Source organism: Stegastes partitus, unplaced genomic scaffold, assembly GCF_000690725.1.
Source record: "Stegastes partitus isolate 25-593 unplaced genomic scaffold, Stegastes_partitus-1.0.2 Scaffold553, whole genome shotgun sequence".
NCBI lineage: Eukaryota > Metazoa > Chordata > Actinopteri > Pomacentridae > Stegastes > Stegastes partitus.
The window spans coordinates 1-27,432 of record NW_007578284.1 but is presented as its reverse complement, the minus strand read 5'-3'; the positions used below and the strand labels follow the sequence as shown (position 1 = coordinate 27,432).

The window sequence follows — 27,432 nt, the reverse complement described above, 5'->3', positions numbered from 1 at the left end:
GATGGGATTGTGCAACAGGAAAACTACCGAGGAGTTTGCGTAATAAACCGTTTATTTCACTGTCATTTGTTATTGAACGGGATCAGTTCTTGTTTTTCTTCTTCTTGTTGTTGTTGTTTATGATTTTAAAGCTTGGCTTGAGTAATCCTGGTTTATTTGCTCTTATCGGGATTAAATAATTCTGTTTTTAAAAACCAGACTGATTTCTGCTGAAGCTACAAAAAGCCTCAGAACTTTTTTTTAAGGTTAAAATTTTCAATTATGTTTAAAAATGTAATGTGAAGACAGAAAGTTTTTCAACCGAGTCTGTTGAGCTCCTACGATTAATCGAATATTCGATTAGTTCTTGCTGTTAAATTAATCTGCAGCTATTCTGACATTAGATTAATCGAATTTGGAGCCTCTTAAATGTGAATATTTCAGTTTGTTTGATTTCTCTGTAACAGAAAACTGAATATCTTTGGACAAAACAAGACGTTTGTCATCTTTAGAAAAACTGATTTTGTAGAACAAACAACTTGATAAACAATAATTAATCTGGAAAATAATCAGCAAAATTAGTTATGTCTGTACTTGTCAGATGGATGAAACTTGTTTTCATCACTAAAGTCACATTAGATAAACTTTTCTTTTCATATTACCTCAGACGGAGCAGTTAATCAAAACTGTTATTCCAACATTGTGCACTAAATACAAGCTCTGAGACGCAGTAGCTGCAGTTTTTTGATTAAAACTTAAATATGTCTCGACAAGCCGTTATAAATGAAGCGTTATGACGCTACGGAGATGTTTAGAAATTATCCAGACATAAGGAAACTTGTTTGATTCATACAGACTGCATCAAAAATGACATCATTTTGTTTTTATTTTCATTTCCTGTTTAAAAGAAATGCAAAAATTCCCGCTTACGACATGACTCACATCTCAGTGTGATTTCTTGGTACATCTTTCAGCTCTATTTTTACGTATTTTTAAGCGTCTTCTGTGTCATTTCTGGTGCGTTTGTTATTCGGCTTACTTTTGGAAACGTGACCGGATTAATTCGGGTTTATGTGCCGTTATCAGGTTAAAATAATCCAGTTAATTCTCAAACAGAGTCTGTTTTATGTTGCTCTTGGCATGAGTAACGATGCACCTTTGCAGTGTAGTTTATTGTTTAAGGTAAAAGTAAATTGCCAAAGTATGTCGAACAAGTCAAACTTTGAATATTAATAATTGATTTACCACAAATAGACAAAATTCGTTTAAATTTCAGTGTCTCGTCACCTGTTGGACTGTAAATCTCACATTAAAGTCACATTAAATATACTTATCTTATCATTTTAAATCATTTCAATTGGAAAAGTTTGTCTTTTTTAAACTTTAAATTGGTATATTATGAATTTCAGAACTTAAACTAAGTAAATCTCGCAATTTTCCAAACTGAAAAAGCTGCTGCCAGATAATTCTGCTGCTTTTAATGATGCAAACATGCAGATAAATAGCCAAATGGACTCTAAATAAGCTGTGTTGAGCACAAAATCCAAACAGTGACAGAATTTTTTTTGTCTTGAAGTTGGGAAATTTTCTTGCCGCTAACAGTTTCCCTTCACTTCCAGTGTTTGTGCTAAGCTAGGCTAACCCTGTTCCTGTTCATTCCGTCTGATGAAGGCGGGGAAATGTGGGGCTGCTCCTTTAAGAGAGGCGGCCGTTTGTTGTTTGTTCAATCTGGCTGGAAAGTGAGGATTGTCCTCGAATAATCACCGAGGAAGAGGAAGAGGAGGAGGAGGAGGAGGAGGAGGAGGAGGAAGAGGGTGGAAATTCCCTGAAGTGTGTTCAGATACGACGCCGAGCTGTGATTAACTCTTGGTTTGTCGTCCGCAGGAAAATCCCTGAAGGAGGAAGAACAGATCAGAAACCTCCTCCTCCTCCTCCTCCTGTAGGAGCCTTCATCATCATCATCATCATCATCGTCACCTTCGTCACTGTCGGTGTTTCTGCTGAGTCATGGCCGGAGCTCTGAGGTACGTGTTGACGTTCTGCAGCCTCCCGTCACCTCCACGATCACAGCGAAATGCTCCAGATGTGTCGACGTATTCATGAGATTTCTGCTCCAGAAGTTTAAACTTTATTTGATTTTTTGTGGGTTTGAGGCTCTGATGAGCCGTCCTCTGTTCGTTTAAGCAGAATGTACACATCGGCCATCCTAGAAGCGTCCATAAAGTCCACACATGTGCATTTTAAATAAGATTTCTGTTTCGTTTTCTTGCATTTTAAGCCTCCGTCATTTATTTAATATTGATAAAATTCCACCTTTTATCAGATCTAGAAATGATAAAAACTTGAAGAATCATCTGATTTTCGATCTCTCAGATGATCTTTAAGCTTAAAATCAGGGTGTCGTTTATTCTACGTGCACCAAAAACAAACTGTTTACATCGACCGGATTCTGTAAAAGAGAAGCAAAAAGTTTTGAGCGTCTCGGTTCGGCCGTGAAGTCGTGAGTGACTCGGCCGCGACCAGAAGTCATGTGATGAAACTTCAGGGAGTTTTCAGCTAGAAATGTGTTTTTTCTTTAGTTTTTTAGTAATTTTGTTCATTTTAACGGCGTCATTCTGCACTAAAGACATCTCTGAGGTCTCTCTACATCTAGTCCTGGTGGTTCTGTTTCCATGGAGCTGCAGAGAAACATGAGCCCAGAACAAGTAAAAAAGAGTTCAGAGAGTTGAGATGTCGCTGCAGTCAGGATGTTGTTGGTGGTTTTCTGCAGATGTCCAGCAGGATAACAGCTTCAGTGTGAGAGACTTTTAGGTGTTTGAGCTGCAGCAGAGCTCAGGTTCAACACATCCAGGCTTTTCTTAGCTCAACAAATCCTAAAAGCTGATAAGCATCATGTTGAACACTTTCTTTAAAGCGTGACTCTTTTTCTGCACGAATCCTGTGTGAGTCAGAGGAACAGGTTGAGAAGAGCTGATGGTGATAAAGAGCAGCTACAGCAGCTGATTGAAGGCTGTTCATCGTGTCAGTTATTATCTTTACTTCTGACTCAGCTGCTCTGAAACTTTAAACGTCACATCTTTAGACGTGATGTCATATCGGAGAGCATTTAGACCTGAATGCTGTCTCTTTAGTTTTTAGCCAAATAAAGTGAGATTAATGCGACTGATTGGGAACGTCTCTGTAATAAATACTAACAAACACCCGGGATCTTTCTGCGTGGAGTCTCCATGTTCTCCCCGTGCAGCGTGGGTTCTCTCCGGGTTCTCCGGCTTCCTCCCACAGTCCAGAAACATGCTGAGGTTAATTGGTGATTGTAAATTGTCCGTAGGTGTGAATGTGAGTGTGCTTGGTTGTCTGTCTCTAAGTGTAGCCCTGTGATAGACTGGTTACCTGTCCAGGTGAACCTGCCTTCACCCTGAGTCAGCTGGGATAGGCTCCAGCCGTTAGCTGTGCAGCATCTGTTACCATGGTGATCTAGCAGGTTAAACTTAACGTCCCACTAATGCCACTCTGGAGATTCAGCCACTCGTTTAACAGTTTATTTCTCCGTCTTTATCAGAACTTTGTCTGAAGGAATAATTGGTTCCCGGCTGTTCTGGACAAAGTTAAAACGATCCAGACGCGACCAATCAGCCGGCAGCTTCGTCTGTGTTGTGTCGCCGTGACAACCAGCAGCCGGTGACTAACAGCTCGAAGTCGGCTTTATTTGTGAAAACAGCTGCAGAGAGCAAAAGCCGTGACGCTCTTTGGGTTTTCAGCGGTTTGTCTTCAGGCTCTCGTGTCGTATCTGCAGACGTTATATCTGCGTGTTGGTTCATCACCTGCAGAGGAAACACGTCCAGCTCACCTCCTCCACGCAAACACTTCTGATTAAAATGTAATAAACAGATGTATTAAAACAGCAGCAAAAACAAAGACACAAATGTGTCACATTTTTAAAATTTCCTTTTAAATTAAATTCACAAACCTGTTCTCGTTTCACATGTTAGTCTGTTTTCACACTTTCTGTCCACAAGAGCGTCGAAATCCAGTCTGACCTGTAAAAGTGGTGAAACTTTAAGAGCTAGTCGTTCGATAAACGTCACTTATTGTCCACGTGATGCTCTCGGCTGTAACCAAACAGCTGCGTTTGTGTGAAACAGATGTTAGTTTGGGCAAATAAACAACTTGTTTACATGAAAACAGAGCCAGCAGGGGGCGCCGCTGCATCGAGGGCGTCACAAACTTCAAGCTCTGGATTTAATTTTAATATCTTTACGATTTTTGTTTTTTGCATTTTCTAAACATATCTGTGGAGCTCGCTGCAGGCAAACTGGTTTTATTCTATATTTTATATATTTGATGCAGATGAAGGTTTTCTACAGTTTTGTGTGTTTTTATGGATGTGGGAGCGTTTGTGTGTTTTCAGTGTTTGTTGATGAATCCTCTGAACCTTCAGCAGCTTGTGGGTGTTTTCTGTATTAATAATTAATGATTTTATGTTGACTCTTTTATCTTTTAATCGATCGGGGGCGACACCTTTTGACTTGTGACGAGCTTTTTCCGTTGTTTTCTGACTTTTCGTTGTTCTCAGAATGAATCAGAAAACAGTCAAGAGTAGAGAGAGCGCCAAATTACAAAAATAAATCAGTAAAAGAATAATAAAATAATAGTGGAAATAAAAAGAAGAATAAATAAAATAAAAAGGTTAATAAAAGTAGAAATATAAAAACAAATAAATGAAATAATAAAAATAAGAATATTTTATTTATTTTTTAATTTTTTAATTTATTTTTTATTTTTAAAAATTATTTAAAAAATGTATTTATGTTATTTTTTGTTAATTTTTTTCATTTCTATTTTTTTTATTTATTTAAAAAAATAATTTTACAGTGTTGAATTTTCTTGATTATTTATTTCACAAAATTACCTCAGAAAATTTAAAAAAACGGGATCAGCTCGTACGACAGTCTTCCGAGTGCCCACAGGGTGATGTTTATACTGGATAACAGAACAGCAGCTCTATTTACTCCTTATGTCTTTAGTTTCCCTCCATACGTTTCTCTAATCCATGTAGGAACACTGCCTGCAGTTCAGTCGAGAACTCGCAGCATTTTTCTCACGTGACTGTTCGTTGTTCGTTGTGTCATGAACGGCTTCACTGTTGTGCTGATAAATGCTGAATTTTTTGTTTTTTACAGAATGCAGTTACAGCAAACGGGACATTTTTGGTGATTTTTGAAGTGATTGTGGTGAAACGCTCTGATTTTCAGCAGAGGTTTGGTTCAGCTCTTGTGCTTCCTCGTTCTGATCAATGTTGTAGTTTTGGTGTTTTTTTTCCTTCAAGCCAGACGGCAGCTTTTTGGGGTTCAGAGGGTTAAACGTAGAGACCTTTAGGTGAGCTGCTGTGTACCTGTGGAGGACGGTGAGTCTCTCAGGTGTTTTTTCTGATCACAGGACATTCAGATGATGCAACCCGTCAGCCGACAGGTAAACAGAAACATGACTGGTGTTCAGGGAAAGTGGCAGCAAAATCACCTCTGTGGATTCCTGCTGACTTCCCCCTCGGGTTTTCTCCTCACTTCGCTCGTACTCTACTTGCTGTGCATTTTATGTTAATTAAGCCGTTGTTGCTGCCGCCTGATTGGCTGGCGTCGTCGGAGGGGGCCGCCCCAGCGCTGCTCATCACATCGGATCTGAGTCAGGTCGCTATGCGTGACGGGTTTTTTTCTCAGATAAGCTGAACTCTCACAGGAAGCCAGAAGTAAAAACCACCAGAGAGGCAGAAAAGTTGAGCAAAGAGGAAGTGGAGAGCGGAGCCTGAGACGTCAGGTCGGCGCTGCTGCAGATTAACTCACAACTCGGACCTTTAACTCGGCTGCAGGTCGGTGTTCTGGAGGCTTTCAGCTTCACGTGCTGCTTCATGTCGAGTCTGTTTTCTGTTGTTAATGTTGAAGTGAAACTCTTTCTGTTAGAGGATAAGATGAACAAAACATGCAGATGATAAAACGTCTGAGATGAGATTGTTGCTGCCTCACGAGCAGTACAGCTGAGAAAAATGATGTTCTTTTAGAACCAAACTATGACAGATATGCAACTTCTAAAACTTTATTTAACTACCTTTATAGGCTGGTTGTGACCCACTGTGTGGGACTGTGCACCTGTTGTGTCTGAACACTTGATGTCAAGGTGTTTAACTGCATTAACTGACATCATTTCTATCAGAGCTGAAGGCTGCACAGGTTGTCCGATGCTACGCTTATTAGCTTCTACCTGCATTTTCTCCATTTTGGTTCAGCTTCTGTCTTCTGTATGCGGTTTGTCTTAACCTGCTCAACCACCAGAACTTTCCCGGAAACAGTTAGCTTCAGCTGAGGCTAACGGCTAGCAGCTTAGCGAACCTGCAGTTTTAATCTTTATTTTCTTGTCCAGTGTTCATGCTTTTTCCTCGTGCTGCAGCTGTTTTTATGTGTGATAGTTAGATTCTGGTCATAACTCAGTTTTTATAAGATGCGTAGCTGCTGTGTTTGGGCTCTGTGCTGCAGGACGGTGGTGGAGTGGAAGAATTTCCTCCAGTTAAGCAGAAATTCTGGTTTTTGTTTTTTTTCCCCAGTTAGTATTTTTAAAATATTTATTTTTAACAATTTATTTTTTCAGGCTGTATTTCTATGCTTTTAATTCGCTGTGTTTTTATTGTTATTTTTCCTGTTAATTTTGTATTATTTTTCTTTTAATTTTCTTAGTCTGTATTTTTTAAGTCTACATTGTTTTCTCTCTGTTTAAATCAGTATTTTTTTTATTCTTTTAGTCTATATTTTAATTTCCCCCATGCATGTTTTATTATTTTTTTCAGTCACTATATAACTCTATATTTTGTGTTTCTCAGTCAGTATTTTATTTATTTTTTCCTCTTTGTATTTGTAGTTTCTTTCTTTTCCGTCGGTGTTGAAGTAGTTTTTTCTCATGAGTCCATATTTGTAGTTTCTTTTGTCTTCAGTCTGTAGTTTTTTTCTCTCTTTGGTCTGTTTTTGTAGTTTTTCTCTTCAGTCTGTTCCTTTATCGTGAGCAGCAGCAGCAGCAGTGACATCATCACCGGTAGCTCCGCCCCCTCAGCGCTGGTCTGGGATTCTGGGGGTTTTCCTCGACTCGCCACTTCCAGGAAGTGACTGAAAACATGCGGACAGGGGAGGGAGGGGGGTCGAACGACACCGAGACACACTGAGGGAGAGAGAGAGAGGGCGAGCGAGAGAGAGAGAGAGAGAGGGCGGGAGAAAAAAAAGAAAAGAGAGAGAGAGAGAGAGAGAGAGAGAGAGAGAGAGGAGCTGTTGTGTTTGAGGCTCGATCGTCCGTCATGTGAAAGTGAAACCGCTTCAGATTCAGTTTGTTTGTTTGTTGTTTTTCTTTTTTTTCTTCGTCGGGACTTTCAGCCGCGACAGACGAGAAGATTTGAAGTGATTCAGGTTGTTTGAACGAGTGTTTCCTCCACACACACACACCTACACACACACACACACACACACACACAGAAAGAGTGTGTGTCTGTGTGTAAACTGTAAATCAGGTTTAAACCCTCTGACCGTTTGTTTGTTTGTTTGTTTGTTTGTGCTGCAGGATGACTGAGGTGCCGTTCATCAACACCTACGACAACGAGGTGAGTTGTTCTCTGCTTTATGTTTTCATGTTTCTGTTGAGTTACTGACGAGGTTCAGATGATTCTGGTACCGCCTGTGGAGTGACTTTCATTTGGTCTGAATCCTTCTGAACAGGGTTTAGTTGGATCATTGCTGCAGAACTTTTAGAGAAAATGTGCAACAGAGCTGTTATTATGAGTTATTAGAGGAAGAAAAACGCATGAAATAGACGTTTAATCACCTAAATAATTACAGAGCCACACAAACGTGTTCTAAAGGAGACGTTACAGCAGCAGCGTCGTCGTGTCTTCATCTGATCCTCTGAACTCTGAAGCAGCTTCATCTCGCTGTAGGATCATAAAGTCCTGCAGCTCCGTGGAAACACAACAACCACGACTAGGATTCTGGAAAAACTGTGACCCTACATATGAAAAAGATTGAACAACCGGCGTGACTCCATAATCGACCCTTAACAATCCTAAACCTGCTATCTGACAGGTTTGTAGGAAAAACCAACAGAACCCATAAAAACAGCCTTAACATAGCGACAGCCTTGGATTGTGACTCCGACATGACATTTAATGTCACCAATCAGGATGACGGCGTATTATCTGACTGAACAATCCCACAGATTGGCTACGTTCACACTGCAGGACTTGATGCTCAATGAGGATTTCTTTGTGACTTCCTTCACGTTTCCAGTTCAATGCGACTTGTATGTGATCTGCTGTGTGAACTTCATACGAGCCAAAAGTGTCCCGCATGCGCAGAAGAGGACACGACGACGTCACACGCAGCGAGCGCGCTCAGTGTTTATGGAAGTAAACATGGATGGTAACGGTGGAGCGTATCTGCCACTCCCCCGCCGCCACCGATGGAGGAAACAGAAGTGTGAGCGCTAACTAAACTAGCATCAGCAGCCAAGTACTGCCTGTGTGTTCTGGACACTTCCACCCCGTCAGAGCGCTGCCCCGGGGTGGAAGTGGTCAGAACGTGCACCAGCACACCGGTCAGTTAGGCGTCGTGTTCTAACAACACACTAGTTATTATAACAACTATGAACAATGATGAACAACTAATGAGCCTTCCATCATCAAGCCCTCCTCGTATCTGGACCTCCGTCTTGACAATCCGACATAAAAGAAGGTTTTACATTTAGTGTCGGATTATCAAGTCACCGCTGTATTTACATTTTTGCAGCTTCTACAAACTCAGCATTTGTCTCTTTACTCTGCATATGAGATGTAGGAAGATGTTCCACCTTCAGCTGGATGTATCGTCCAGCTACTGGCTGCTCTGCTCACTGGTTCTGAGCTGTGCTGCATTTATTCTGTTGATCCAGTTTGTTTTATTTTCCTCTGTTTTCTGGAATCACAGCCTTCAGTTCAGCTGAAATCTCCAAAGTTTGGTCACATGACTGTCGGCCACAACTGAGTCGGTCATGATTTCATAGCTGCAGCGAGGAACTCTGAATTTTTATTTTATTTTATTTTAAATTAATTTATTTTTAACACCATCTGGTTTATTTCTAAAACCAGAAACGTAGAGTGTGTCGTGACTTCACCGAAACATCACTATTTTAAACTCTGGTTCGGTTTTCCAGGAGGAGCAGGAGAGCAGTTCAAAGACCGTCGGAAAGCCCAGCGTTACACTTTCTGGCTGATGCAACTTTGGAGATTTATGTAAAGAAAAAACGTGCTTTAAAACTCGCCAGCAGGTTTTGGTTTTCAGAGGGTTAATAACTGATTTAATAATTTAGAACAAAACTGAAATAGAGAAGTTTGGGCTCATTTTTTACAACTGAATTCACATTTTTCTTATTACAGAGCGAGTGAAGGTGCCAAGCCACGACTAAATGTTCTGATATAAAAGTTTTAAAACTATGAAAAGCAGGAGGAATGTCTTTAATTCTGATTTAATTGATGTAAAGGTTTTTGTTTTTGCTGCGACGCTCAGGGACACGTTTCTAAAAATATCTTTGTTTTGGCTCAACTTTCACAAACGAGATTTCGATTTCCAAAAGCACGAAGACAAGAAGCTGCGCCGGTGAATGAAACGACATGAATGAAGTCAGTTAATGTCTGGATTTTAATCAGCTTTTGCGTCTCAGAGTAGAAAACTGAGTCAGCGGTGACAGAAGCAGCGACCGGGAGAAGTTTCCACTTGACGAGGAAGCCGGTGTTTGAGTGATGCAGACTGAAACCGATTTGCATGAATGACTTTGAGCTTCAAGTCGTTGTTTCCTGCTTCAGTAAGAACAAAAGCCAGTTTATTTCAGAAACAAAGGCAAAGTTCACTCAGAAGCTCCTCTTTTCTCCTCTGTGCGTCTTTACTACGTCTTCACCAGCTCAGCTTTGCGTTGCATCAATCTTCACTTTGAGTTTTACTCCTTTCAGCTCAAAGCAGCTTCGTTTTGCTCATTTTTAAACACCGTCAGCTCAGTTTTTACTAAAAATCTGGGAAACCAAACGTTTATTTTTGGCAGATTTTCAAACGAGACGTGAAATAAAGTGATATTGATGAAATATCACAACTTGAAGCTTATTTTCAGTCGATGAAACTCACACATAAGTAGCTCGACAGCCGTTATAAAGCTGAAAAGTCTGACGCTTCAGGTTTTGGAATCTTATAAATGCAATTTTAAAGCTCGTGTGTCTTTTCAAAGCCGCCGGTAGAGTTCATGTGTCGACAGTGATGAAAATGACTGCAGCTATGACTTTAGTTCTGATAAATTTAACAGAACTGATGAAAAACTGACAATTGTTAGAGAAGCAGTAAGATGAGAGATTACTGGATCCGATCCTGTCGGGGTTTTCACTGATTCATATCTAGCCGATTGATCGTTTAATTATTTCGATAAGAGACGAGTCAGTTTGTGAGGATCAGTGAGTCACTGCAGACGAGTGTGAAGCCCCCGGAATGCTGAAGACTTCCTGAATGTTGGTTGATTTAAAAGTGAGATTTGTTCCCATCAGGCCTGCATGTTGATGTGAAATATGTTTTGTCCCTCAGCTGCAGCTGAACGTGTACGACTATATCCCTTCGGTGGACATAAAGATTGAGCCCTACATACCTGAGACAGGTGAGTCCCGCTCTAGCACCTGGGCTGATCCTCACAATTCATCCAGTCGACCCTCGAATCTTCTGCAAGAACCACATGAACCCTGAGAACGTTTAGTTACCGAGTGGAACCTGTGAGTGGTGTTTGGTTTGGTACCAATACTGGAGCCTCAAATCCTCGTCCAGTCCTGGAGTCTTTCTAGAACCTTGGTACCAAACCAACAAACATCACTTTCAGGTTCCACTCAGTAAGTTCTCGGGGTTCATCTGATCCTTACAATTCATCCCGCCGAGCCTCGAATCTTCTGCAAGAACCAGATGAACCCTGGAGTGGAACCTGAAAGTGGTGTTTGTTCACTGTTGGTTGGTACCAATACTAGAGCCTCAAATCCTCATCCAGTCCTGGAGTCTTTCTAGAATCTTGCCTCCAAGCTTTTCATAGTATTTTGTGCATTTGGGTTTAGGCGGTACCGATACTTCCAGCCTAGGACTAGCAGCATTTGATTTTCATGGTGAAACAAATGTTCCCCATTAGCCACAAGGGAGGCGTCCTCAAACCCAACGTAACTTTTCAAAAACCTGTCTTCATGCTGGAAGCTTTTACCAGAACCTGAAAACTATACCAGTCCCTAATCTTTGTCCAGTCCTTGAGTCTTTGTAGAACCTTGTCTTGGCAGCTTTTTATAATGTTTTATGCCTTTAATTTATAATAATGTCCCCGGATGGATCCAAACCAGGGAATTTGCCGTTTGCGGTCAGCATCTAAACTATAAACCACAGGGGTCGCCCCAATACGCAAACTGTCTCTTCTTACCATCTCCTATTCATACCTGGAATCAAGGACTGAGACATTTCAAGACTGGTTCTTTTAACAGAACCAGACCGCTGTTGTCATAAATCCTAACCCCGCCAGTGTTTGGGAAACAGATTTGTTTGTCCGCAAACTCCATATTACAGTATAACCGAGCTTGCACCTGGAGACGGGTTGGGCCTTGAATCCTTTGCTAGAACCAGGTTAATCCTGAGAACTTTCTTTTAGTTTGGAAGCTAAAAGTGATGGTTTGGTGCCAATTTCTAGAGTCTCAAATCTTTGTCCAGTCTTTCTAAAACCTATCCTCCAAGCTTTTTGTAGTGTTTTGTGCCTTTAATTTCAGGCAGTATAGACATGTCCAAACTAGAAACAGGTCCCTGATTGGATCCAAACCAGGAATGTTGGACACAGTGAAGGTCTTAATCATTAGTCACAGGGGGAATGCCCTCATACCCAACATAACTTCTCTGCAATCTGTTATTCATATACGGGAACTAGCACATTTCAGACGCTTTTACGAGAACTTGAAGAATAAACCAGAAGAGTCTCACATCTTTGTCCAGTCCTTGAGTCTCTGTAGAACCCTGTCTTGGACTTTAATTGAGTATTTTGTTCCAGTGTTTGAATATTTCTAAAACCATGTCTTGGTAGGTTTTTATAGAAATTTGTGCCTTTAATTTCAGGTAGTAGACTTATTTTTTCAATTCTCTTTGGCTGGATCCAAACCAGGGATGTTGGGGTTTCCATCACAACCATTAACCACAGGTGTCGCCCCGATACACCGAGGGTCTTTTTTAACAGTCACTGATTCATACCTGAAATCGAGGACTGAGACATTTCAAGATGCTTTTACTGGAAGCTGATAAAGATTTTCTCGAAGCAACGGAGGCCACCGGTTTTTGGGAAAACGATTTTTGTTTGTCAACAAACTCTAAATTAAAGTATAACTTTGTTTGCGCCTGGAGGCAGGTTAAACCTTAAACCCTGAGCTAGAACCAGATGAATCCTGAGAACTTTCTGTTCGTATGTGTGAGCTAAAAGTGATGTTTGTTCCCTGATGGTGTGGTACCAGTTTCTAGAGTCGTCTAGAGTCTCAAATCTTTGTCCAGTCCTTGAATCTTTCTGAAACCTATCCTTGTGCCTTTAATTTCAGCCAGTATAGATATTTCCAATCTAAAAAAAAAGGTCCCTGATTGGATCCAAACCAGGAATGTTGGTCTTTCACAGTCAGAATTTTCAGTCTTGCCGGCTGGATCCAAACCATTGATGTTGAGATTCGCGGTCAGCATCTTAACTGTTAACCGCAGGTGTCACCCCAATATGCAGATTGTCTTTTTTAACACTTATTCATACCTGGAATCGAAGACTGAGACATTTCTAGACGCGTTTACCGCAACCAGCCCAATGACTTCCCGCAGCAGCAGTGCCCACCAGTGTTTGGGAAACAGACTCCACTAACTGTACATCAAAGAACAACCTTGTTTGCACCTGGAGACAGATTAAAGTCAAGTTTTGAATCCTCTATTAGAACTGGATGAATCTTAAGAACTTTCTGTTATTAAGTTTCTTGAGTCATCTGGACAAATCTCAAATCTTTGTCCAGTCTTTGAGTCTTTCTAGAATCTTGTCTTGGTACCTTTCAGTAGTGTTTTGGACCATTAATTTCAAATAGAGATAGACTGAGCCAAAACCAGGGATGTTTGACTTTTGTGGTACAAATCTTATTCTTTTCTACACTCTCTTATTCTTACCTGGAAACACGGTCCAACATTTAAACCAGAACTTGAAACCCAGACTGACAATTCTTTAGTTTCTAATCTTTGTCCTTGAGTCTTTGTAGAATCTTGCCTTGTTCGCTTTTATTTAGTGTTTTCTGCCTTTAATCTCAGGTAGTGCAGATATTTCCGATGTAGCAAAGATCAGATACCCAACCTACCTGTTTTATGATCTCTTATTCATACTTGGAAACGAAACCAACTCATTTCGCACTTTCACTGGAACACAACCAACATTTTCTCAAAGTGGCAGAGCCCACCAGTGCACCTGGGAGCCTAGAGCTACAAAATCTAGAACTAACTCATGGGAAAACCACTTCTTTTGCCTTCTGTACATGTAAAATGTTGCTGGTGAAATAGTGAAAGTGGACGATGAAATCCAGTGACTAAAGGTTTCTGTCCACATCATTAACATCTGCTTTGCTTGTGTTTCAGCTCACGGTCCGTACATCCAGATCATCGAAGAACCCAAACAGGTGAGACTAATGTTCTAGTTTCTGACCGTGTAGCTACTTTACATTTGAGTGTTGTTGTGTCCTGCAGCGTCGAATCAACTGTGAAAAGGTAAAACAAAGCTGACTTTCAAGTGGAAGTGTCGGTAATGTCGGTGTTCTACAGGGATCAATATTAGTCCCTCAGCTGTTTACTCTTAAACAATATTTAGTGGGAACTGAGCGCTGCAGTCATCCAGATCAGTCAGAACGGGGTTTCCCCCTGAGCAGGTGGATCCACATGCTGCTGTAACAGTCCTTCTATCCAGGGTTTTCCCAACAGTCATAACAACATGGGACTGTGTGCAAGAAGTCAGGGAGTTTCTGACGCTAAAGGTCATGTGGCACCGCCTGTATGTAAATTCATCAGAAGAAGCCGGTTTGCACAACCAGAAGTAACGGCGGTGACGCACGTTCTCAGTTTGTTTTCCACGCAGGGGTGGAAATCTGTAATGAAACAATCAGGAATGAAAGCGCAGTCAGGAGACAACAGCAGGCGAGGACTGAGATCCGACCCGTAAACCGGATCAAAACACTTTATCGTACAGGTTAGACACAAGGAGGCGGGTTTGCTCACCTCATCATGGCACCAGAACAAAACAACAAGTCTGAGCTGTTGACATGTGAAATGGAAGCCAGTTGGAAATCATGAGTTTAATCTTTAACTATGGGTTGTATTTTAACCTTCTGATCTCCAAACAGTTTCTGGGCTTTTTTCTAAGTCACGTTTTTATTCAATATAGGCTCATTTTTCACTGCATCATAAAGTCCTGCCCCTCTATGGAAACAGAACAACCAGGACTAGACTTCTGTGCAGTAGGAAGAAAAAGAAATAATGCCATAACTCTTAAAATAAGCCACAAAAGCTGAATTTATTTGATTAAATCTTTTTAAAACCCACCTTGAATCAATATGCATCAGTTACAGGACTGTTGGAAAGTTTAAAAATGGAGGAATGTTTGTGATTTTATTTTATATTTTACTGTTTGTTTTAGAAGGTAACTTGCTTTTCCAACCCGCTGATGAGTTTGGAGGGTCAGAGGATTAAGACTACATCCATTATGTCAAATCTGCATCTTAAAAAAACAACACATCAGATAAATGTGAAGGAGTAGAAAGTTCAACATTCTCCACTGAAATACAGTGAAGTGGAAGAACACAGTAGTAGAACTTGGAAATATGTAAATTGTTGTTTACTGAAGAAAAGCTAAAATGTCGTATAAATGGTATAAATATCAGTACATTTGTGGTTTGATCATGAAAAACGTGTCAAATTGTGCTCTGTGTTGTGTCACACCCTGATTCTGTGGCGGCTATAAAAATAGAAGGAAACGTAGACGATGGAAGCAGGTCGTCATTCGCTCTACAACCAGATATCTGTGTGCAGATAAAGACATCATCAGCTGTGTTTGTGTGTCTCCAGAGGGGGTTTCGTTTCCGTTATGAGTGCGAGGGTCCGTCACACGGCGGGCTGCCGGGAGCCTCCAGCGAGAAGAACAGGAGAACCTACCCGACCGTGAAGGTGGGCGACGGCACTCTGGAGCTACAGCACGAGATTATTTGACTGTTTTCTAAATTAATTCATCAGCTGTTTGGGCTATAAAATGTCAGAATATTGTGGTTGGTGTTTCCCAGAACCCAAGAAAACGTCCTCAAGGGTCTCGTTTTGTCCAAAGATGTTCAGCTTAGAGACCAGTTACTTGATTATCAAAAAAATTGCAATTGAATTATTATTCATTGAGGCTCCACAACACTCAACAAACATCGGCTTGATTCACTAAACACATTTCTTTTAGTTTGCTTCACATAATTCTTTAATTTAAACCTTAAATAAACATCACAGCAGCACGCTTCATGGCTTTAACTGCTGTAATAAAACCAGAGGCAGCGTTGGAAGATATTTTTAGTCACCACAGAACAACAGCCGCTTTTCTAAACTTGTAATTTCACACATTTGTAGTTCAGAGGCTGCTAATGATTCTTAGAGCAGCGCTGGTGTGATTCAGACGTTCATTTGGGTTATTGAGGAGCTTGTTTACATGGAAACAAACTGTAAGTGTGGTTTACGGCTGGTTCTGCTGCCCCCTAGAGGTCAGAGTTGAATCCCTGCAGCTTCCTGTTGTTATTTAGTGAAATCGTTTTCTTCCTGCGCCTCAGATCAACAACTACGTGGGTCACGCCCGGGTGGAGGTCCAGCTGGTGACCCACACCGACCCCCCTCGCGTCCACGCCCACAGTCTGGTGGGACGCCACTGCACCGAGAACGGCACGTGCACGCTCGACATCGGGCCCAACGACCTCACCGCCTCGTGAGTATCCAATCACGTCGCTGCTCCAAGCAGAAATAAAAAAACAGCATCCTGAAGCTCCAAAGGGGGAAAAGCAGAATTTAGTTTTTTAGCTCAGGGTCAGAACAGGAAACGGTGAAAACAGAGTTTATTAGAGGTTAAATATCAAAAATTGTTAGATTAAATTGTACTACATACAACTGTAAAAATGCAGAATATCTATAAAAATGATGCTTCATTTATTTGTTTAATGATTTGTGAAGTGAAGCTGTTCCAGTTGATATCATGGATGTAAAATGCTGATATTGATGCAAAATGTCGGCGTCATTTTCTGCAGGTTCAGTAATCTGGGAATCCTTCACGTGACCAAGAAAGGTGTCGTCGAGGTTCTGACCAGGAGGCTGAGAGAAGAGAGGAAGAGACAGAAAGGAGCTCACTATCACCTGACAGGTACAAACACACCTGGACCTGAACACACTGTAAAAATTTTTTTAAAAAAAATCATATTTCTGATGCCAAAAGGTGTCGTGGTTGAAGAAATATTCAGATCTATGTGTGATTGGAAGTGTCAGTAGTACCGCCTTTGGTGGTAAAAATGTCTTAACTTGTCATACTTTGGAATTATCAACTTTAGACTTTAAGCTTTATAAATATCTAACGGTGTAACAGCTACACTTCAAGGCCTCGTGGCTCTCATCGGGGTTCTAGAGGCGCAGATTTAAAGAACTAACGGTCGACGTTCGCTGCAGATTCTGAGGAATCGTCCATCCAGAAGGAGGCCAAGGAGCTCGGGAAGGTGATGGACCTGAACATCGTCAGGCTCAAGTTCACCGCCTACCTGCAGGACAGCAACGGAGCGTTCACCAGAGCGCTGAAGCCCGTCGTCTCCAACCCCATCTACGACAGCAGTGAGTCCTCGTCTGATCAACGTACCTCGTTAGCTCCATCGCTAACGGATGATGATTTATTTAACCATCTGAACCACAAAACCTGCCGAAAACTACCCAATTTATCAGTAACACAGAAAGAATCATCGGGTTTTTAACTTTCCAACTGTCCTTGAATGCTTCGTTTACCTAAACCTAAGCTGAAAATCTTTCACCTGCAGAGTCGCCGAATGCCTCCAACCTGAAGATCTCTCGGATGGATAAGACTTGTGGCTCCGTCCTCGGAGGAGACGAGATCTTCCTGCTCTGCGACAAAGTCCAGAAAGGTGAGAACATTTGTCCTCTCCGATGTTCTGGATGAACACGTTAATATCTGTTGTCTTTCTTCTGGTTGTTGTTGTTTATAACTGTTGCTCCGCCCCTCAGACGACATCGAGATCCGTTTCTATGAGGAGGATGAAGAAGGATGCTGGGAGGCGTTCGGAGACTTTTCGCCCACCGACGTTCACAAACAGGTACCGAGTGTTTCTGCGTGTTCGGCTTCGGCCTCCAGATGTTTTCTTTTATGAGCTCAGACTTGACTCGGAGGGTTTGAATAAAACCAGCTTTGTGAAATTAGCAGGACTGGTTCTGTTTGTGTTCTCAGACTGAACAGGAAACGTTCTTCTTTGTTCTGGACTCGGCCAGACACTGTTAAGACTCCATCTTGTCTTCTTTTGGGGGATTTTTTGAGTCAGACTCTCTTTTGGACTTGGACTCGACTATTTTTACACTCAGCCGTGTCTCCTGTTGGACTTGGCTTTGACTCTGTTTGGACTCCATCTCAACTTTTTCTAGATTTGGACTCGACTCTTTTAGGACTCAGTTCCTTTGGATTGGTCTTGACTCAGACTAGACTCCTTTTGGACTCAGTTTGCACTTGGCCTCAACTCGTCTTGGACTTGTCTTGACTTGGACTTGACTCCTTTTGGACTCCATCTTGACTCAGACTTGTCTTCTTTTGGACTCGGACTCAAGTCTTTTTTTGTTTTTAACACTCAGCCGTGTCTTGGATTTGACTTCTATCGGACTCTGTCTCCACTCAGTCCCGACTCCTTTCGGACTTGGACTTGACTTCTTTTGGACTTGGTCTTTACTCCAACTTGACTTCTTTTGGACTCAATGCTGACTTGGACTTGACTTCTTCTTTTGGACTTGGACTTGCCTCCTTTTGGATTCGCTGCTGACTTGTGCTTAAACCCGTTTGTTCTCAAACTCGTCACCTTTTAAGCTCCATCTTGATTCTGACTCCCCTTAGTTTTGACTCATGCTTGGTCTTGACTCCTTCTGGACTCGTTCTGAGCCTCTTTCGAGCTTGACCTTGACGCAGACTTGATGCCTTTCAGACTCAGTTCTGACTCGACTCTGTTTGGAGTCCTTCTTGAGTCAGACTCGGCGTCTTTTGGACTCGTTGTTGACCTGGACTCAGATCCTTTTGGATTTAAATTCGACTCCTGTGGGACTTGGTTTTGACTTGATCATGACTTAGACTCGAATCCTTTGGGACTCTGACTTGTTTTCGTCCCGGAGCTGCTGCGACTCGTCTCGGCTGCAGCTCTGCAGAGTGTTGATTCGAGCCAGAACACGAGCATGAATGAGTCACTCTCAGTGCGTCAGTTTCATCCAGGAACAGATAAATGTTTTGAAACCATAACAGCAGCAGCAGAGAGAAGCTGAACGGGGAAATTCCTTCAGACTGATACAAAGCTGCACATAAATAAATCTTTCACTCACGAACAAAACGTCTGCGGAGCTACAACACAGTGTTTTCCTCTGTAGGACAAATAAAATACCGTAAACCTCACACGGTGGAGGGTGTTTCTGCAGAACACTACATCTTAAAGGATCAAGAGATTGTAAAATAGTCTGATGATAAAAGTTTAGTTTTTAAGCAGCATGACGTGCTCATCGTTGAGCTCTAGAGGTGCTGGTTGGTGGGTTTTGCAGCCAAACTGCTGTTTCCAATCTTAATGCTAAGCTAGCAATGCTAAGCTAACTGTGTTGTGACTGTCGCTTCAAACAAACATGAGAGTTATTTTCTCATCAGTCTATTTTAGCTTTAAAGTCATTTCTTGACCTCTGAAGCTGCTTGAACTAAAAAGAAAAGTGACTTTGAGTTGGGAGCAGCAGAGATCCAGGTCAGAGAGGAAATAACTCAAGAAAAGATTCAGATAGACGTTTGAAGCTGTCTCATGTGTGACAGAGTTCTATAAATCAGAACTTAATCCAGGTTTAAGGTTAATCTCAGTCAGTCTGATGTTATTCTGCCGTCTTAAACCAACTTAATGAATCTTTAAAAGCAGACGTGTGCAGTTAAAAGGTTTTAAAAGAGGCTCACTGTCATTTCTGTTGCATTTCCTCTCAGCGCAGATCAATTAACAATCAATAAAGTCAAACTCTGGTCACATCATGGCTTCATGGCTGCATCCTGAATCTGGTGCAAACCTGCAGGATGCATAATAAGTAGTTTAAGGTCCGTTGGAAAGCTCTCGCTCTGAAGAAAGATGTACAAATGTCATGTATTAAAATCAGGAAACTTTACACAAACTATTAAGATTAACGTCCAAATCACAGATGCATCCACGTAAAGCAGCATTTTACTGCTGCTGGTTTTTAACTGTTTGTTTGAGAAGCTGCAGCCATGAAAAAAATATAAATATTTCTCATTTTTAGGGGGAAAATTGTTCCTGGAATAGTTTTGGTGACATATTTGCTGCTTCCTGGAATTAAAATCATCGTTTTTGATGAGATTCTTCAGACTTAAAGTAAACAAACATTTGCAAAGCCGAGAAATGGCACCGTTCAGAACCTGCTTGAGACATAAATGACATAAATTTTGCACAGAATATTATCGATAATGAACAATAAATGTGCAGCATCTGTTCTAGTGAATGTTGCACAGAAGTCCAGAATTTTAAAAGCTAATTCAGCTCCTTTTAAAAGCACAGATTTAATAATTGTGAACAAATACAGAACAAGAACAACCAGCCGAGCTCGCAGGGTGCAGCTGAGACGTGTTTGCATCTCTCATATGAATCTCCATCCTCTCCTCAGTACGCCATCGTGTTCAAGACGCCGGCCTATCACAGCACAGAGATCGAGCGTCCCGTCACCGTCTTCCTGCAGCTGAGGAGGAAGAAGGCCGGCGACAGCAGCGACCCCAAACAGTTCACCTACATCCCCCAGGTCCAAGGTGAGCATGAGACGCTTTAACGAGCTGTGAAAACCCCGGTGAGGCTGCCAGGAAGGTGTTTGTTTTTGGGGTTGAAGGTTGCAGTTTTTGGTTTTTCCCTCAGTGGAAACCGTCTGCACCCAGTTTCAGTCCTCACCTACTCGTTCAGACGTTCGTCATGCGGCAGGATCATGAAAATAAAGAGAAACAGAACCGTCGTCCCACTCCTGCTTTTGAGCTTCGAGTTTCCCAGCTTCAGTTTCCACCTTCTGCCCTCTTGCAGACAAAGAGGAGGTGCTGAGGAAGAAGCAGAAGCCGCTGCCTCACTACGAACCCTGGAGAGGAGGAGGAGGAGGAGGAGGAGGAAGAGGTGGAGGAGCTGCAGGATTTGGAGGAGGAGCTGGAGGAGGAGGAGGAGGTAGGGATTTTAACTTTAGATGAGAATCAACAGCAGCATTAGAAGTGGGGATTTCCAAAGAGCAACATGAAAAAGGAGCGTGTTTGCTGCAGAATGAGGCTTCGAGCCGCAGGATCACAGGATCGCTGCTCACGTTTCCTCCTGGCTGACGAGGTTTAGACTCAATCAGTCATATAAATACTCTTACTGCTCACAAAAAGTGGATTTTTAGGAAACCTCTTAGTTTAAAATCCTGCTTTTATTGTCTAGAATCTTTAACTGCTAGCAAACATGCTTGTGTCACGTAGAGTCGTTCTTTAGTTGACGGGGATCAGGCTTTTATTGTGTAGAATCCTGGTTTAGTTGATGGGGATCAGGCTTTTATTGTGTAGAATCCTGGTTTAGTTGACGGGGATCAGGCTTTTATTGTGTAGAATCCTGTTTTAACTACTTAAAACCTCATTTTGTGAACTGGGTTGTGTTTCATAAAATCATTCTGCTCACGCCTGACGCTTTATTTTGACAGGATTCCCGTTCCACCAGCAGTTGAACGGAGCTGGAGGTGGAGGAACTGGAGGCTTTTATACTGGCGGCTTCACCAACTTCGGTGGAGGGGGAGGGGCTCAGATGTCAGGCTCCGCCCCTCAGGCAGGTGTGACCCAGCAGCGGTCTGAGGGCCAGACGGGCTCTCCGCTGCAGCAGCAGCTCTTCCAGATCGGTACGCTGACCTTCAGCTTGTTCTATCAGACTGGCTGCTGATGATGATGATGATGTCTGACTGTTTGCTCCACCTTCCAGCCGCCACCCTGAACAGCCGAGCCTCCCAGAGCGCCCGGCAGATGGCCGCCGCCCTGCTGCAGTACTGCAGCACCGGGGACGCCCGGGTCCTCCTGGCCATCCAGAGACACCTGTGCGGCATCCAGGACAGCAACGGAGACACGTCAGTCCTCACTCTGTTCACTCACAGCTTCAGGACGTCGTGTGAATGTGACCTCAGACTTGTGTTCTCACGCTGTGGCGGTTCTTGTCTCCTCGCAGTCCGTTACATCTGGCCATCATCCACCAGCAGAGCGCCGTCATCCAGCAGCTCATCCACACTCTGCTCAGCAGCCAGCAGCAGCTCATCCTCAACACCACCAACCACCTGCAGCAGGTAGAGACAGAACCAGCGCTGGCAGCAGAGTGGTCCACCTGGACCCGTCCACACCGCTCAGCTCAGTTCACTCAGAGCTACACGGGTCATTCTCTGAGCTCCAACACATTCTGGATGTGGCTGTTTTTGCTTAAAATGCCGAATTATAAAAACAGAAACTTGACTTTCTTAGATTACTTATTTTTCCAAGTGAGCATCATAAAACATTTGAGTTTTTACTGAATCTGTTGAGAGTAAAAAGTAAAGACGTGTAGAATGAAGTGATTTTAACTGCTGTGAGCTTAGACTTGGTCACTGGTCTCCTTGTAGATGAATAGAACTCTGTGGGAAGTTGAGGCCTTTAGCTCCCTGTTGTGGTAAACGCTGTCGTCGTTGTGTGTGACTCACCTGAGCTCTGACTCCTCCCCCTTTACAGACTCCTCTCCACCTGGCGGTCATCACCCGGCAGGTGAAGGTGGTGGAGGTGTTGCTGAGGGCGGGGGCCGACCCCAGCCTGCCGGACAAAGATGGCCGCAGCCCCCTGCACCTGGCGGCGCTGGCCGGAGACCACGGCACGCTGCGCCTCCTACTGGCTCACCTGGGAGAACGCCACGCCCACCTGGTCAACACCCCCGACTACCACGGTGAGACGACGAGCCGAAGTGAAGGAGAAGTTGTCACACACCATTTATAAAAACATGTTTAAATAAAATAAATAGAAGAAGTTAAAATCTGGATTTAATCATTTAAGGAAAAAGTTACATCAAAGTTTTTCATATTTAAGAAATCTCAGGTCAGAACTTTGACAGCAACTGAATGTTTGTCAATTACAACTTGTTAAGACAAAAAAATAAAACCTTTAGGTCAGTTTCAAAATAAATTTTTAAAGTGCAGAAATAAAACAAGTGTAGATGAGTTGAGGCACCACTGGGCCTCCGTAGTGGAGCTTTATAGAAAATGTGACTTTCTGGTTTTTAAAGCATCAGATGGATGAAGTTACCTGAAACACTTTAGTAAACTCTGCTGGTCTCCGTCAGGCCTCCACCCGCTGCACCTGTCCGTGAGGAGGGACGGCGAGCGCTGCCTCCGCCTGCTGGTGGAGGGCGGAGCCAAAATCAACGCGCCTGAGCAGAAGAGCGGCAACACGGCGCTGCACCTGGCCGTCAGAGAAAACCTGTTCAAGGTGGCCTGCACCCTCATCACCGAGGTAACCACCAATCACAGCGGGGGTGTGTGGCGTAAGGGGGCGGGGCTTCAGACACAGTGACATCATCACACCTGTTTGTCTGTGTTTCCAGCTGAAGGCCGACGTCAACGCCTGCACGTTCGGAGGAAACACGCCGCTGCACCTGGCGGCCAGCCTGGGCTCGCCGACGCTCTGCTCGATGCTCATCGCCGCAGGTGAGACGCACAAACACACACACACACACACACACACACACACACACACACGCAGCAGACAGGTGACCCAACGTGGATTCCTCCTCAGGCGCCGATAAAAACATGGAGAACGACGAGCCGCTCTTCTTCAGCTCCTCCTCAGACGAAGAGCAGGACCAGGACGAAGCCGTCAGAGAGGACGCCGCCTCGCCGGCCGTCAACCCTCGCAAGAGACCCGCAGGAGGACACACAGCTCTGGACCTGGCCAAGTGTCAGAAGGTAGCAGCCTTCAAAATAAAAGCATGTGACGCTGCAGAATGACCATCAAGAGACGAACTTCTAGTTCTACGTTTTGCAGCTCTTTGTGGTTGTTTGGCATCTCTGTGGTGGCTTCAAACATATTTAAAGGTCTGCAGGTGCAAAACGACCACAAAAAGACACAAAACTACCACAAAGAGATGCACAACAACCACAAAAGACTTCTAGTTTTGCATCTCATTGCTGCTGTTTTGCGTCTCCCTCTGGTCTTTTTGCATTTCTTTCATGGTTGTTTCGCATATTTGGTGGTGAGCCTCGGCAAATGTCAGAAGGTAGCCAGTAGTGCCTTCAAAATAAAAGCACATGACGCTACAGAATGATCACAAAGATGTGCAAAATGAACACTAAAGACTTTTAGTTTTGCGATTTGTGTCTCTGTGCTTGATTTGCGTCTCTTTTGTGGTCGTTTTGAACCGTTTTGTATTTTGTGGTTGTGTCTCCCTCTGAGGTTTCAAATAGACGCAAAAGGAACAAACACAAAACGAATGAGACCAAAACCAGTGCAAAAAGAGAAAAAACACAAACCAAACGCAGACACTTAATGAGCACAGAAATGTGTGCAGAGAGACGCAGAACGGGCAACACGAGAATTAGTTTGTTTAGTTTTCTTTGTGGTTGTTTTGCTTCTCTCTGCAAACTGATGCAAAGAGACGAGAAACAAACACAAAACGACAGGAAATGAGCTCAAACAGACGTAAAACAGAAACAAAAAAAAATTCTCTGGAGCTGCTTTGCGTCTCTTTTCTGGTCATTTTATGTGTAAGAAAGAAAGAAAAGACAAATCAGCTCAGAGACGCAAAACAAGCTGAACCAGACCCGTTGTTGAACCGTTTGGAAGCTGTTGGGTTTTTGTGGCGCTTCGGTTCCAGTTTCCTGTTTCCTGTCTGTAAAGCTCCTCGTCTCGTCTCCTCAGGTGAGGAACCTGCTGAACTCCAGACAGAGCGCCAAGTGGAGTCGTCACAGCAGCAAGAAGATCAAACCGAGCAGCAGCGAAGGTTCGTTTGTCCTCCTCCTTATCCTGAAGGTTCCGACTCTTGAATAAACACTTCTAAGCTCACTAACGAGTCAGATAACGAAGCTCCAGACATGAGAATAAAACCGTTGTCTAACCTGAACCCGCAGCTCTGGAGGCGTCGGGGCTGGACGAGGACACTCTGTCCCGGCTGGTGGAGGTGCTGAGTGTCGGAGACGTTCCCTGGAAGAAGCTGGCGGAGAAGCTGGGCATGATGACGCTGACTCACCTGTACCAGGACAGTCCGACGCCCTGCCACCACCTGCTGCAGCACTACAAGGTAACACGGCGGAGCTTTATTGCCGAGTGTGGAGGTTACGATGAGTAAATAAAGCTTCAGGCAGCAGGAGGAGGCGCTGGGTTTACAATTTATGCATCGAGTCGTTCAGCGAACACACCTGAACTCGTTCTGTGGCTCTTATCCAGGTTGTTTCCTCCTGACTAGATCCTTGCTTGTGTTGTATCCGCTCTCAGATGTGCGTCGCTTTGGATAAAAGCGTCTGCTGAATGAAACTGTAGAATTGTAGAAATTGTTGCGAACACACCTGAGGCTCCACCTGGTGGCGCAACCACGTACTGCAACAAATCGACAGCTGTAGACCGAACGTCTCTGCTTCACTGCTCTGTAGACGTTTCATTTATTCATCCAGGTGCTTTGCAAACGTCAGAGCCTCCCCTCAGCCTCCTTCAGTTTAGCTTTTAGCCAATAGAGACCCTGTTGTGTTATTTGATGCACAATAAAAGTCATACAGATGAAGAGAAATGGTGGTTTTGGAGTCATATCACACGTCCATGCTGTTCTTTGTGGTCTGCTTTTGATGGCTGATGTAATAATCCTGAACTCTTCCTTGACTGAACCCGTTTGGACGCCCGACTCTGGATTTAATGTCCTGCTTCATAACGACCGTGTTCATGTGGTTCTGCTCTCAGGGTGTTTCATCACTTGGTGTTCGGCGGCTCATGAAGTGTGTGTTTGTGTGTTTGTGTGTTTGTGTGTTTGCGTGCAGCTCGGCGGAGGTCCGGTCGAAGGTCTGGTCGAAGCGCTTCAGTCTCTCGGTCTGACAGAAGGAGTCCGACTGCTGAGGAACACCGAGCTACGAGACGACAAACACAACACAGGTAAACACACCTGTCTACAAGTTTAAATGGTTCAAACACCTGCGTGTAAAAAAACCGCTGTGTTTCAAGGACAAACGTATCAGCATCGAAATACCAAAAGTAAAAGTACTGATGATGCAGATTGTTTCATGTCAGAATAATTATTGATGCAGCTGATCAAGATGAAGCTGATTCTAGTGTTTAATGCTGAACAGTTTGTAAATCACACGTCTGTTTTTTGAGACTCAATCCTCTGAACTTGAAGCCTTCTGGGTGTTTTCGTCACGTTTTTAGTCACTGTGGGCCGAAAAGTCCCGACGTTTCCGTCACATGACTGTTGGTCGCTGAATTGTTCACAGCTGCACCGAGCGACGCTCAAGTTTCAGCTTTTTAAAGACTCTGGTTGGAGGAAGTAGTTTATTTTTTTTGCAAATTTTTTAAACGAGACACGTAGAATAATGAGCTTCTGATGTGACGTCACCATTTCAAACCAAAATCCGGTGAAAGTCGAACGATTAGTTCAAGAAAATCGTCTCTTTTTTTTAGAGTTGGTGTAATTTACTCCTAAACTTTCCTTTTTTAATGTGTTGCTGTTTAAACAACGTTCTGTAAACATGCTCACCTCGTCGCCATCTCTCTGTCCAATCAGACGCCACGGTCGACAGCGGCTTCGGCAGTCAGCCAATGGAAGAAGAGGAGGAGCCGCCGGTGGCCAATCAGTGACGAGCAGGAAACGTCGTCTCGTTTATCAGGACACAGAACTCTGCAGAACCTTAACGAGCCTGCAGAACCGGACCGAGCCGGACCTGGAACATCCAGCGGGACTGAGGCTGGTTTCGTTCAGAGACACTGAAGCTGCAGATTCACAGCAGGAACGCCAACAGTATAGTTTTAAAAAACAAAAACACGCTTTTAAAATCTGAGAATTTGCGGCAAAAACAAAATCAAGTAAAGTTTTAAAAACTTCCAGTCTGTGTTTTTACTAAAAATACAAACGTGAGATGAATTAATCCTCCAGGTCGTATCGTAGATATCAAACTTTTCTTCCTTTTTGTTTGTTGGTTTTCTGCTTTCCAGCCTTTTTGAACTAATTTATATTTTATCGTGTCGTTCTGTTTTTATCAAAGAGTTTATTTCTGTGTGACGTCTGAGCGGCGTGAACGTGATTCAATCGATGTTCTGTGGCTGAAATTAGCCGTGAATCTGTCGTGTGTTTGAGCTGCTCCGTCTCCTCTCTGGAAACCGGAATGTCCAACTTTCTGTCGGGTCTGGAACGCAGCACGCATCACCTGTCTCAGTGAAGGTGTCACGAGGTCATGTGACTCACCTGTCGACAGGTTTTCAGCAGAAAAGAGAGACTGTGGAGCGCCGTGTGTGCCACGGAAAAGAAAAACATAAAGATGTTACGTGTTGTGAATAACAAAAATAAAGACGACTCGTTGAAAGTCAACCTGACCGAGTGTTCGTTTATTTACAGTCATGATTAAGAAATGTTGCATCAAAGGTTCGTCAACAATCACAGTTTTTAGGTTTTTATATATAAACGAAAAACAAAAAGAAGAAGCTGAGAATCACAGTTCAGAACATTTTTAGGGTCCGAGCACCAAAAGGGTGCGAAGACCCTATTGAAACTGCTCGGATTATTATTATTATTAGGGTCCGAGCACCAAAAGGGTGCGAAGACCCTATTGGAACTGCTCGGGTTTTTATTTATTATTATTCGTTACAAACAAACGCGTTTTTGAGGTACACAACATACTCACACACTCACCAACCTCGCCACACACATCAGACCTGGCGAAAAATTTCATAATTAGGGGGAAATACTCACCTCAATAGCAACATGACTCAACAGCGCCCCTACAATATTTTAAAAAATGGGCCCCCGAACACACTTTCACGTAGAGTCACGAAATTCGGTACACACTTTTCCCACTATATACTACATCCTGATGCGTTTTCAGGAAATTCTGAAACGTGACC

The 27,432-nt window shown here is 43.2% G+C and overlaps 1 protein-coding gene across 3 annotated transcripts; it reads left to right on the top strand.

Moving 5' to 3' along the window:
* Positions 1 to 1,879: 1,879 nt before the first annotated feature.
* nfkb2 (nuclear factor of kappa light polypeptide gene enhancer in B-cells 2 (p49/p100)) lies at positions 1,880 to 26,904 on the top strand. 3 transcript variants are annotated; one of them, XM_008288319.1, is made up of 23 exons: positions 1,880 to 2,003; positions 7,570 to 7,609; positions 10,602 to 10,671; positions 13,671 to 13,711; positions 15,150 to 15,248; positions 15,884 to 16,035; positions 16,352 to 16,464; positions 16,764 to 16,922; positions 17,123 to 17,227; positions 17,328 to 17,416; positions 19,995 to 20,133; positions 20,396 to 20,530; positions 21,036 to 21,227; positions 21,308 to 21,449; positions 21,548 to 21,662; positions 22,078 to 22,285; positions 22,679 to 22,848; positions 22,940 to 23,042; positions 23,131 to 23,300; positions 24,253 to 24,334; positions 24,462 to 24,631; positions 25,359 to 25,470; positions 26,099 to 26,904. In XM_008288319.1, the coding sequence occupies exons 1-23, from the start codon at positions 1,987 to 1,989 to the stop codon at positions 26,170 to 26,172; spliced, it is 2,697 nt and encodes an 898-aa protein (XP_008286541.1). In that variant the 5' UTR covers positions 1,880 to 1,986; the 3' UTR covers positions 26,173 to 26,904. The 3 variants fall into 3 exon arrangements, with proteins under 3 accessions (XP_008286541.1, XP_008286542.1, XP_008286543.1); XM_008288320.1 differs by lacking the exon at positions 1,880 to 2,003 and adding an exon at positions 5,573 to 5,842; XM_008288321.1 differs by lacking the exon at positions 1,880 to 2,003 and adding an exon at positions 6,912 to 7,418.
* Positions 26,905 to 27,432: the final 528 nt, after the last annotated feature.